General features: G+C 39.5%; 1 protein-coding gene across 1 annotated transcript; it reads right to left on the reverse strand.

Annotated features, from left to right (window-relative positions):
- Window positions 1-1499: 1499 nt before the first annotated feature.
- Window positions 1500-4814, reverse strand: LOC137282332 (uncharacterized; the record flags this gene model as incomplete). The annotated part of the gene is made up of 4 exons (XM_067814078.1): window positions 1500-1726; window positions 2308-2550; window positions 2734-2934; window positions 4799-4814. Coding segments are annotated over 4 exons (687 nt in total), but the record flags the coding sequence as incomplete, so codon positions are not given.
- Between the last annotated feature and the right edge of the window lie 9081 nt (window positions 4815-13895).

Consider the following 13895-nt stretch of genomic DNA (forward strand, 5'->3'; position numbering starts at 1 on the left):
TCGAGAATTATTTACCTACAATATGACACCCATTGTTTCTATCGCCGAAGTGAAAAAATAGGAAGGTGAAAGCCTGAATTACTTTCATTTCCAACGGTGCCATGTATTTCACACGTTGCTCGTTCAATCATATTTACATTGACTAATTTGTAATCTAGGTAAATATAATTGTCTACATAGAAAAGTAAACAATATAACGATAAATATGTGGTAAATATATATTACACCTGTCTGCTGGACAGGTTATATGTCTTGAAGAACGCCGTTGGTTCGACTCGTTGGTTGCTATAGTTAGCTGGGATTCTATAAATACTTAATGAATAACACTTTCAAATAAGGCATCTTACGAACGCGTGACAGACGGGTCGATCTCCCTACACTGTATTGTCAATAATGTCATGAAGCGTACAAACGGATATTGTTGAAGAAGAAGCCATTTCATCCAAGACATTTCTCAGAAGGTACGTAAATGTACTGGGTACTAGACGGATACAGCTGATCAAAATGCATCTTAAGAACTCTAGTTCAAGCGTTGTTTGACTAAGGTTTCAGTAGTCTAGTCCTAGGTAAAGATATCAAAGTTTGTGGTGCACGGTTGTAGAACATTCAAATTCCTCAAGATGTGGAATGTAATTACCCCTTATCTTACCAAGCAGCATTGGAAGTCACATTGTGTAAAAAATAGTCAGCCATGACGAGATAAACCGTGCACAATGACACCAAATAAAAGTTATCATGTTGACCCAATTTACATTGGTTCCGGGGACATTGCAGCCATACTTCCGTTAGACGGGTCAGCTAAATAACATAGGGTACGGAATCTATTCGAATGGGAACCCCCGGTAGCTGGCAGATGCCTTAACATATGTTTCAGAGATAGTTAAACGGTACTACCATTAGACGAGGCAAATGATCTAACCATCAAATTGCCAATTGCCAGGGTTGTTTGACAAAGGATGGTTTCTACTTTCCAACAGCCAACTTCCTTCCATGTTGAGTAATATTCTAATAATATTCGTGTATATATTTCACATTTTTAGGTGCAACTGAACGAGCATTTTCATCAGGATTTCAAAGAGGGTCAGGCCAGAACACTTTATCAGAAATTGTTTAATGCGATTCCCTGTTTTGGCTTAAACCACACGTTCCCGAATTATTTCGGGAGAATAAATGACTGGACTAAGCCCTTGTTTATGGTGGATGCCACCGGTGGGGCAGGACACGCTCACCTTTTCGAGAACACCTGGTATCATCACAATTTCATAGACACATACCCTGTCATAGTGACAATCACTGGCTTGTCTGCTACAGACACGATGTTTTTACCAAGAACATCATACAACTGTAACACAGTTGAAACAAACATCTGTTCATGACATATAAATAAATCTTAAAATAAAGATTGTTTCCAGGTACCTTCTGAGTATATTTTCATTGGTAACCACTGGAAAACACGGTAGTAAAACAAGAGGAGGCCAGTCAATGTTTAAATTCAGTTTTTACATACAGTAAATGGTGTAGGTTGTCCAAGAATTGTCTTGGTGTGAAGTGAAGACTTTGTCAGTGAGCAGACAGTTGTCATCAGTCGACGCTGTTGCACTGTAGCTGAAGTCGATGCATGAATGATGTTTGTGACAAACGATGCCACAGTCCCCGGCTGTTATTGCCAACGTGGTCAGGAACGGCATAGACACCTTCTTGTTCCAGGACGGCTTGTAGTATGAACCTGTAGAAAAGTAATTTTAGTGTGAACGGGATTCCTTCAACGTTATATTGACGCTATACTGGTCAACGTCATCGAGTCACGTTACACACCATCTGCAATGTCTCAGAGTCAGACTGCCAAGTCCATCTTTATGGGTAAAAGTGACTTGACTCGAAGTCAAGATCGCAGACCAACCGATACATCTTTATGGGCAAAAACTCAACCTGTCTAACGAAGATAACTTGGATCCAAACAACCCTAGGAACTTCCAAAGTTCGAGGGAACATTTCGAAATAGTTTACTGATAAGTGTTTACGTAACGCAAACCTCATAACCTCTAAATAATCAAGCTTGAAAGGCAGTCCGTTTTATCAGTCACTTATATGACCAACGTCGGGGTTAATGACAGACAACAACGTCACCGCCACTGACGACCAGATCCATTCATTGGTCTCGTAGGACCAGCAGTTTGCCACTTCGGTGATCTCACAGGACCAGAGTTGGTTCCGCAGAGCTCAGTTACCTCTGTACAAAACGAAAATATATTAACTTACTGACTCCTACTTCAGAGAATATGACGTAGTACTCCCTGGTTTACTCACGATATGGCTTCATTGCCCCTTCCCCTTGCACGTCAACATGTCCGATCATGAGGTATGTGGAACTTGTCGATCGTCTTGTGACCCGGACAAAGCGGACAGGGAAGGTGGCATTGCATGTGAAAGTGAACTTCTCACCAGGAGCAACACTGGTGGCTACTGCTCCACACCACACCACCTGGACATCAGAGCAGAGGCTGATATCCTTGTCCGTCACCTCCACGGATGCTTGTTCCATGTAGGTATCTGTAAACAGTCCATGTTTGGTATCACACATAACATGCATGCTTTTTACATGGTAAAGGCCTACTTTCTTGTAGTTAGGAAAATAATATGGTTACTTTGAATGGTATAGCGTTGAGCCAATTTAACAAACTACATTGAACGTCTTCAAATAAATAAGATGTGAATCGTCAAATCTATGTGAACACTGACAATAGTGACTTCTTGCTGTGAGGGTGATGTTGCTGATGGTGAAGAAGCCCCTCAGGTCCACCTCCCACCAGAGGTCGTTGCCTGGGACTGTTATTGATTCAGTGTTTGAATAATATATATCAAGAGCACGGCTAGCAACATAGCCGTGGTAGGTACCGCTCTGTTTTGCATCTTTCCCTCTTGAAATGCTTTCACCTGCAAGAGAAGTATGAAGAGACTGTATGAGAAACAGAGGCACATGCAGACTCAATACACAGAAGCAGACACTCAGACACAGACACAAACACGCATACACTTAGACCCGGATAAGACACTCACATTGATAATTTTTTGCTTGGTTAGACTAAAATAAGTCGTTCATTCTTCTAGCTGGTAGAGTACGAACAATACAATAATCCATGAAGGGATGAATTATAACTGGAATCGCTGTCTGGAGACCGTTGTCAGCAGACACTTTGCAAGTCCTAGTGGGTGCCAAGGCACACAGAGAAACATAACCTGGAATTTCTCTTTTCAAGACTTTCAGTGCTGAGAAAACAACGTAAGAAGCAACATGATCAGTCATACGTTTTCCTCCCAGATAATGAGCCAATCCATATCTTTGATTATGAGGCTTTCTATAATTCTAACTTTAACACTTGGAGGGGTACATGTATAAAACGACATGACTACTTCACTACTATTATTAGTATTATTATAATATATACACAGCGTCAATGTCCAGTTCAAATACTCAGACACTTTGTCTTTCCCTGGATCACTTGATCAGTCTCAACTCCCTAGGGATCATGCAACTCTTGCTGCCACGATATGTACCGACTTAATGTGGCTTTCCCATTCGTATCAGGTACCCATTCAGAGGGGTTATAAATCCAAAGAAAGTGACACAGTACATCCAAAAATCAAACTTTAAAGGCCTTTAATATCCTTCAAACACTGAAACCTGAAATCAAATCTTTTCTAACGAAAAGTAAATACTCCTCCTTTCAAAACATGTATGGTTAATTTTGACATAAAAACCAATGGCCCACGTATTAGATATATAACACAGAATATAACTGAATAACATGGGGAGAAGAAATCAGTTCTATTACAGTACGTAGACATTCAAAACCATTTTCCTCATACATGGTGAATATTTATTCAAGTTTGCATAATTGGCAGATATAGGATTGACAGGTATTAGTAGACGAGTGAGTATCAACGTAGTAGTTCGAGAACAGTAGAACTGCGGAAGATATCGTAGTCGTAACATAGGTGAATCATCCTAGTCAAAAATATGCTCGTTTTCGATAACGTGTAGGCAGCACATTAGGCCTATTCTTTTTCAAAAAGTATTCGTTCCCAACTTCCCGTACTTATTCTAAGAGCCGAATCCATACATACAGTTAGTTGTTGCACATTAGAAAACCAGGACATAAAACGAATTTACAGGATTTAGATTGGAACAGTTTCATAAATTCCAGGTTTACATTCACTAATGTTCTTTGCAATAAGTTGACTTGAAAGTTTTCTTGACAAAAGCTTTAAGTATACCAGGTATGTACGTGTGTGTGTGTGTGTGTGTGTGTGTGTGTGTGTGTGTGTGTGTGTGTGTGTGTGTGTGTGTGTGTGTGTGTGTGTGTGTGTGTGTGTGTGTGTGTGTGTGTGTGTGGGTGTGTGTGTGTGTGTGTGTGTGGGTGTGTGGGTGTGTGGGTGTGTGGGTACGTGGGTACGTGTGCATGTCAGATATGTTTCTTCTTAAATATAATTACGTTTTAACATTTATATGTTAGCTAGGCCTCGTTCGTTGTCAGTGTCCAAGAAAATTTGGTTTCAGATTCCGTGTTTGATAGAAAACATTAAAAAAACATATGTCGTCGTTTCATGAGTGAGTTCATATTTAACGTCACATCGGCATTATTGCAGCCACATCGTGACGAGGACATTCAGCAATGGAAACGATCATATATACATTATAAAACCAGTCAACGAAGGACAGTAAAAGCAACTAGACTATCACAGTTAGAATTAAAACTAGCGTGGTAAGTTAAAACTAATATCACTATTCGGACAATACAATGTAAAAACAGGCTATAGATTGCCAACAATTGAAGTCAGATCACCATACTAGGGACCATGGGGACTTACAGTACCTTTGCTACCTGCATGGACCCTAGTTGGATTTACATCATCCCCTCAACCGTCAGCAATTTGTGAAATCTAGCCAGACAATAAAAAGACACAATTTAGCAATTTAGTCCCATCTAGCCAAAAATTAAAAATACACATATACTACGTTTAAAAACAGTGGAACAGCTTATGAATGTTTTTGGACTTACGTATCCTCTCAGGAGGACAATAATTTTACAATACTTCAACCCCCTTTGAGGGTACAGCCACCAACAATTCTAACTGTACTTGGAATGTTTTGGGACTTACGTACCCTCTCAAGAGGACAATAATTTTACAATACTTCAACCCCCTTTGAGGGTACAGCCACTATAAATCTAGTTACTAATCTAAACCACCAATCATTAAAACACATTTATTTGCAGAAACATATCGCTCAAAATTCAACCATGAAATCGATCTGAAAACCAATGATTAAATGAGTACTAACGCTGCGAAAAAGACCCTTGATAGTTTTGACATTGAAATATTTATCCCTTGAGGTGGAGAATTCAACAGTCAAGCAAACTATGGATACAAAAGCGGGCATCCTCACCTTTTAACAGGTAATTGTGGGTACATCTTGTGAGGCCAATACGACATCGTCGTAAAATAACCTATTCAAATCTGGACTGACAGCCCAAGTAGGTGTAACCAAAATACAGTTTTATTTCATGTAATTTATTTATACCTACATGGATGTCCCACTTCTTCTGCATCAGGTCACGGATGTAAGTTCTAATGCTAGCTTTGTAATCAATGGCATAAGAAGTGGTGTCACAGATTTGTTGAGTGCTGCTTTGGCAGCAAGATCAGCCAGTGTGTTCCCTGAAAAGCCTACGTGGGTTGGTTTTAAGTTGCTTTTGCAGGCTCCACCATATACGATGGAGCCATAATCAAGTTTAGAACGCACGAGTGATCGATATAGATCGAGAAGGGTAGCTTGATCACCTCCCCATTTAGAATTTGAAACAACTTTCAATAAGTCAAATGCTTTCAGGCATTTAGTTTTAAGTGATTTAATATGTGGTAAAAACGTTAAGTGTGAATCAAAGATTAGACCCAAGAACTTGGCTTTCTTCACAACTTTAATGGGAGTGCCATCTAGAGACAGTTCAGGGTCTTCATGTGGTTTGTATTTACGACAAAAATGTATGCAGTTTTTGATTTAGAGAATTTAAAGCCATTTTCAAGACACCGTTTATTAGTCTTGTTTAAACACAACTGCAGTTGCCGTTGAATGGTTGTTTTTACCACGACAAGAAATATTAAAATCATCCACAAATAACGATCCATCAATTGAATCGTTTAAAACGTTTGATAAAGTATTTATCTATGTACTTAAAAGTGTGACAAACAAAATACTGCCTTGTGGAACACCCTGATCCTGATTGTAATGAGCAGACAGGGTAGAACCAACGCAGACTTGAAATTGTCTGTTATTTAAAAAGTTGGTTATGAATTGAGGCAAACGACTTCTTAAACCGAAATCATGTAAATCTCTAAGAATGCCATATTTCCAGGTGGTGTCATAAGCCTTCTCGAGATAAAAAAAAGATAGACACAGCGTGTTGTTTATTAATCAGCGCGTTTTTCACAAATGATTCCAAACGCACTAAGTGCAAACCGAAATCATGTAAAGCTCTTAAAATATCATATTTCCAGGTCGTGTCGTATGCTTTCTCAAGATCGGGGTGTTGGTGATTAATCAGCGCATTTTTCACACAGGATTCCAAACGCACTAAGTGATCGACAGTACTTCTGTTTTTACTAAAACCACATTGTATATCTGTTATGTGGTTATTAGTTTCCAAGTACCAAACAAGTCAATTATTTATCATGCGTTCCATGGTCTTGCAAACACAGCTAGTTAGTGAAATAGGTCGATAATTGGACGGACCGGTATGATCACGTCCAGGTTTAGGTATTGGTACTACTATGGCGTCAGGCCATTAGGGAGGAAAGCTACCCGATGTCCAAATATTATCAAAAATAATTAGAAGAGTTTCTAGGCAGGATTTTCAGAGGTGGAGTGTAATCATGAGACCAGTCTCGACAATGGCAGCCCACATGGTCTCTAGTAAACTCAGGAATGAAGGCACCCATGAAGAGCCACCTCCTCGTGGTGGGTGCTGGGTAACGCCAAGAGCTCGCCGACACCCCCGTAGTGGACCCGGGGGGATATTTGGTCCACCAACCCGTTTGCCGTGGGTTGCGTCCCGTGTTGGTGGAGGACGGGATCCTGGTGGTTGAGGGCACTGGGGCTGTTAACTGCGTTCCATTGCCCAACACACCACTTCGGCCCTGACTTCACCTAGACGGGTGGTCGAATGGGCCCGGTTCAACCAATCGGCTGGTCATGCCAAGCCCTGTGCATGGAGGATATATATCATTGCACAAATTTTATTTGGATTTTTACTTTCGGTCTTGGCCTATTTGTTCATTGAGCTTTTCAAATTTTAAAATGCATTTTTGACGTTCTGAACTTTTGCCTAGAGTCTTATGCCCAGAAGGCGGTGGCTCATGGGCCAATCTGGTAGACTAATTATTTCTAATTCTTCTGCTGGAGTATATCATCCGGGTATCCTTGGTGTTGTAAGCTGGAGGTCTGCTTGCTTTAGCATTGTCCTTGTGATACTCCGTGGTGGGTGGGGCGCTCGGATGATGAACCGTATTACACTAAATATGGCTTATGAAACTCCAACAAAAAAAACAAAACGTCCACTTGATATTGACCCTGTTGATACTGACCATAGACCGTCTACATCGATTGAGTATTGGCCACGTTTCATTGTGATTGAGACTCCTGATAAGACACCTTTGCTGTATCCAAAGGTATTCAAGGCATTGCTGGGGATGTGACGAACATAAGACGCTTACGTTCGGGTGCCCTGCTAGTCGAGTGCGGGAAAAAGCAGCAAGCAACAAATCTGATGAATATTAAATCTTTCGTGGGCATTCCCGTCACGGTTTCTGCACACAAAGCCTTGAATACAAGTAAAGGTATCGTGAGAGATAGAGATCGATTGTTTGATGACATGTCGGAACTTGATATAGGATCTGAAGTGAAGGATCAGGGTGTACTATATGTCAAGCGCTTTTCAACTCACAGAAACAACAAAACCATCAAAACAAATACGTATCTGTTTACTTTCTCATGTCCAAACGCTCCAAAATCAGTGTAGGCAGGCTACTGCAACATACAAGCTCAGGTGTTTTAAATGCCAGAAATATGGACACGGTGTAAATACTTGCACATTGTCTGTTGTGTGTGCTCACTGTGGTGAGAAGACACACACAACAGAAGATTGTGACAGCGATTATACAAAATGCACCAATTGCTCAGGCGACCATTCGTCCTTTTCTAAACAGTGTCCTATTTGGAAAGAGCAAATGGAGATCAATAAAATAAAATTCACTCAAAATATCTCTTTTTCTCAGGCCAAAAAACTGGTAAAGAGATCTGATCTTACAGAAAGTTATGCAACAGTAGCAAAAACATTATCGGGGTCTAGCTCTAAAACAACATCAACCACAGGCTGCCAGACTACCTTGACTTGGATAAATTGCGATTCTCCACAGCTTTTGTACCCTGCTATGTCATCACAGACTGAGGAATCACTTCCTAGTACCTCAAGGTTTTCTGATCACAAATCATCATCTCAGTCACACTCAAAGTCTCAATCGACAGCTGATAGTCAACAAACTGTGCAAAGTAAACCGAAGCCTAAGGCTGATGCTTCAAAACAACAAAGTGGCAGAACTCCTAAAGGGTCACAGAACAAAATTCAATTGTTCAATAAATACGGGTCTCTTGAAGACATGGACGTTTCTGAAAACGTCAGTTCTAGGGCCCATAGCTTGTCGCCCTCCAAAAGAGTGCGGGGTAGATCCCCAATAAATCCTCCCAAAAGATAGTTTATTCCAATAATATTGTACAGTGGAACTGCAGAGGATTGAGGACTAATTTACATGAATTACAGCTATTAGTCCAAGATTTTACACCTTCAGCGTTATGTCTCCAAGAGACATATTTAAAACAAGCAGATGCATTTGACCTTCGTCAATTTAATGCGTATCATTGGTTTTCACCTCCGGGTGATAGGGCCACTGGCGGATCACCCATTCTAGTCAGACAAAACGTTATTCAAAGCCCCGTTTCACTTAATACTAATATGCAGGCTGTTGCAATGAGAATTACTTTACTCTATATTTCGTCATCTTCGACGTTTGCCCAAACTAATTTTCAAGCTTTATATGACCAACTCCCGAAGCCCTGTATTATAATGGGAGACTTAAATGGGCACAACCGACTCTGGGGTAGTGTAACTACAAACACTAAAGGTAAATTGTTGGAGGACTTTTGTTCTGACAATGATTTGTGTATTTATAATGATGGTTCCAGCACGTATTTACATCCTGGTACAGGGACCTATTCTGCTCTTGACTTGTCACTCACAAATTCAGAACTACTAACTGAATTCGAATGGTCAGTCCACGATGACCTATGTGGAAGTGACCATTTTCCTACCGTATTAAAAGCTGTAACTCCATCCGATGTTCCTCCATCATCAAGACGAAATTTTAAAAAGGCTAACTGGGCTTTATATGAAACACTGTGTGCTAAAAAACTTAAACCTGAACGTTTTATTGACGTTCCCGATGCTATTAAATGCTTTTCTGATGAACTGAATTCCAAGCTGATGAGTGTATACCAAAGTCCTCTGTAGTTCCACACATAAGAAAACCATGGTTCAACGATGAGTGCAAACAAGCTAGGAAGGCAAGGAAAAAAGCAGAACATTATTTCCGTCGCCATCCTATGGTGCACAATTTAAATAAATTTAAAATTTTAGATGCTAAAGCACGGCGTACTTTTAAACAGAACAAACGCCAATCTTGGCAAAATTATGTATCCAAAATAAATTCTCGGACACCTATGTCCAAAGTATGGAACATGGTCCAGAAAATCAAAGGTAAAGGTACTAAATCTAGTGTCCATCATCTTAGGCATGGAGATCAACTGCTTACTGATAAATCAGATATTGCGAATAAACTGGGCGAAACTCTTGCTAAACATTCTTCCTCTTCAAATTATACACCTAAATTTCAGCAATATCAAAAAGAACAAGAAAAGAAAATTATTAATTTCAATTCTGATAACGGGGAAGATTATAATGAAACGTTTTCTATTCATGAACTCCATACTGCTCTTGATCAAGCTCATGACACTGCTACTGGAGCTGATAACATACATTATCAACTCTTGAAACATTCACCAGAATCCTGTCTGGAAACTCTCCTAAATATTTTTGATGGTATTTGGACATCGGGTAACTTTCCTCCTTCATGGCGTGACGCCACAGTAGTACCAATACCTAAACCTGGACGTGATCATACCGATCCATCCAAATATCGTCAGATATTTTGGTACTTGGAAACAAATAATCTTATCACAGATATACATTGTGGTTTCCGGAAAAACAGAAGTACTGTCGATCACTTAGTGCGACTGGAATCATTTGTTAAAACGCACTAATTACTAAACAACATGCTGTGTTACCAAGCCACGTAGGCATTTCTGGTAACACAATGGCCGATCTTGCTGCTAAGGCAGCACTCAACAAATCTGTGACACCACTTCTTATTCCATACAGTGATTTTAAAGCTAACATTAGATCTTATATCCGTGATCGGATGCAAAACAAGTGGGACACCCAAGTAGGCATCAATAAATTTCATGAACTAAAACCCTATATTGGTTATACCTACTTGGGTTGTCAGTCCAGATTTGAAGAGGTTATTTTAAGACGATGTCGTATTGGCCATACTAGATATACTCATTCTTACCTATTGAAAGGTGAGGATCCTCCGTTTTTCATCCCTTGTGATGACAGAACCACGGTCAAGCATATCCTGCTTGACTGTGTTGAATTCTCCATCATAAGGGATAGATATTTCAATGTAAAAACAATTAAGGACCTTTATAACAGCATAAGTTCTCATTTAATTCTTGGATTTGTAAAAGAAATTGAATTTCATCATTGAATTTTGATTATTATGTTCTGTAGATAGCTGCATTTTAATTCATGGTAGTTTAGATTAGTAACTTGAATTGTTAGTGGCTGTACTCTCAAAGGGGGTTTGAAGTACTGTAAAATTATTGTCCTCCTGAGAGGGTACGTAAGTCCCAAAACATTTCATGCACGTTTAGACTTCCACTGTTTTTAATCGTAGCATATGTGTATTTTTAATTTTTGGCTAGATGGGACTAAATTGCTAACGGTTGAGGGGACGGTGTAAATCCAACTAGGGTCCATGCAGGTAGCAAAGGTACCGTAAGTCCCCAGAGCCACTAGTATGGTGATCTACCTTCAGTTGTTGGCAATCTGTGGCCTGATTTTATGTTGTATTGTCCGATAGTGATATTAGTTTTAACTTTCCACGCTAGTTTTAATTCAAATTGTGATATCCTAGTTGTTTTACTGTCCTTCGCCGACAGATTTTATAATATATATATAGTCCTTTTCTTTGTTAAATGTTCTCGTCGCGATGTGGCTGAGATATTGCCGATGTGACGTTAAATATTAACTCACTCACTCACTCAGGGATGAAAACATGACACTGCAGTTGGTGTTTAAATTCGACGGCGTGTTCACCATCCTGGGAAATCTACTGGTGAATTCCACACTGGTCATTCTTGAAATGAAGCTTTAGTCAGCCATACACTCTTATTATTTTTCTGGTCAGAAGTTATGTCAGTCAGTTATGTTTACCTCAGCAAAACAATTTAACATGTATCTTCATGATCTCTTAGGCTTCTTGTCTCCCTTGTTCTATCCACGTATTTTTCTCATCTTCTCTAATGGTAGTACTTTTACGGGACCAAGTTAAAATCTCTTGCTTCAATTTGCGGTATTTGGTGTGTTCAGCTAAAATCAGGTGCAACTCCCCCTCTGAGCTCTTACTGTCAGTGAATGTCGAAGAAATACGCTCGCTTACCGTATTTAGTTTTGCTTCAGACAGAATCTTCTTTCAGCGCTTTAGATTGTAGCTTATGTGATATGTACTTGGGGTTCAAACCCACCAATCCCATCGACTTGGCCACTATTTCAACGTGGCAAAGAGGGTGGACAGTAACCCGGCACAAACCGCGCCTCGCCCTACACTTGTTGCTACCAGGATAGTATCAATCCCGTCAATAGTATTGACGGCTCAATGGTACTTCTTGTATAATGCTTCCCTCGTATCGCGGTCTTGCTCTAGCTGGTGCTTTATGTCACATGACTGTTTCAACTGAAATCCAGTGTCTCCTCTACTTCCTCAAGGACTGGGTTCAGACTCGGATGTGGTCCAGACTCTGATTCAGAACTGTCGTAGTCTGTACTACTTATACGTAATTCAATAATGCTGATATTATCAAATCTTTTGTCATTTTTATAAAACAGTTTGTGTCCATCCGTAAATCACATGTAAAATCATAATTTCATGTCACGTGAAGAATAGTTTCAGTCACTGAGCAACTGTAATTGTATTTTGAACCACTGGACTCTAACTACTGAATGCATGGACATCCTATATAAGAAACATTTTATTCTCTCATGAGTTTGGTTTTATTTGGATGAACAGAACAATTGGAAATATCATTCACTGTTTATATAATTTTAAAAAACAAGCTATTGATATGCTCTATCACGATAGACAGACTAACCTTTTTATTATAGATAAGGCATGAATGTTTCATTAAGAATATTTAAGAAGCAGTTTTATCAAGGTTAAATGTGGTAGGTCGGAGTTAATGATAAACGTATGCTGTCAAAACAATGACGGATCTTTTTAATATTAAATATCATTTAATCATTGAATTTTTAAAGGAAATAAAATTGTTAGATAAATTTTGAATAATATGTTTTGTAAATAAAATGCTGCTGTTTTAAACATGGTTTTATGAATTGTCAACTGCGATTGTTAGTGGCTGTATCCTCAATGGGGGTTAAAGTAGTATAAACTTATTGTCCCCTTGAGAGGGTACGTAAGTCCCGAAACTTTCAAAGTGAAATTTAAACTCACCAGTATTTTAAACGTAGTATTTTTGTCATTTTAAAATTTCGGCTACATGTTCCTACAATCACCAGCGGATGAGGGGATGGTGTAAATCCAGGTACGGTCCATGCAGGTAGCAAAAGTAACGTAAGTCCCCTTGGTTCCTAGTATGGTGATCTACCTTCAGTTGCTGGTGATCTATAGCCTGCTTTATATATTACGTATTGTCCGAATTGGGCTGTTAGTGTTAACTTCATATACTAGTTTTAAATTCGAATTGTGATACTCTAGTTATTTTGCCGTACTTTGTCGAAGGGTTTTAGAATATATACATATTCTTTATAATCATGTCTTTTCTCGTCACGATATGGCTGAAATATGGCCGGTGTGACGTTAAATAATAACTCACTCACTGAAACATAATCAATACATGCAATACGAAAGTTTATTCTCAGTGGTGGAGGTTATCAAGGTCTTTTCAACTTCCATGCAATGGTATCTGAGAGTGTCTCTGAAATGTGAGGCATCGGGTCCCTTTTGGGATCAAGAACATTCAATCTGTGTCTAGTTTGGCCAAACGTTTCAAAATATTATATACTCTTTAGTTGATACAGTAGATGCTTACATTTTACCTTTGGTGGACCCAACCAGAGGGTTGCTTGAATTGAATTTTTTTGTGGTATAGTCTTGTTTGTTATTTCTTTACTTGATTTGACTACATGGAATATAGTAACATAAAGCATTCAGCTTCATGGATGGGGCCAATACCACCCTCATGACAACCAGCATGAGATTAGGAGCAGCAGGAGTGGGATTTCTGGCCACCATCATAGCCGCACCCATTGTGCTAGGCTTCAAAATATCAGCTGGGGTAATTGGGTTTGCAGGGTTGGTTTGTAGGTTTCCATCCCGCAGATTACATTGTAAAGCACTGAAACATGACAAAATTAGAATTCTGGACG

The sequence above is a fragment of the Haliotis asinina genome, chromosome 4 (genome assembly GCF_037392515.1).
Source record: "Haliotis asinina isolate JCU_RB_2024 chromosome 4, JCU_Hal_asi_v2, whole genome shotgun sequence".
In the NCBI taxonomy this organism is placed as follows: domain Eukaryota; kingdom Metazoa; phylum Mollusca; class Gastropoda; order Lepetellida; family Haliotidae; genus Haliotis; species Haliotis asinina.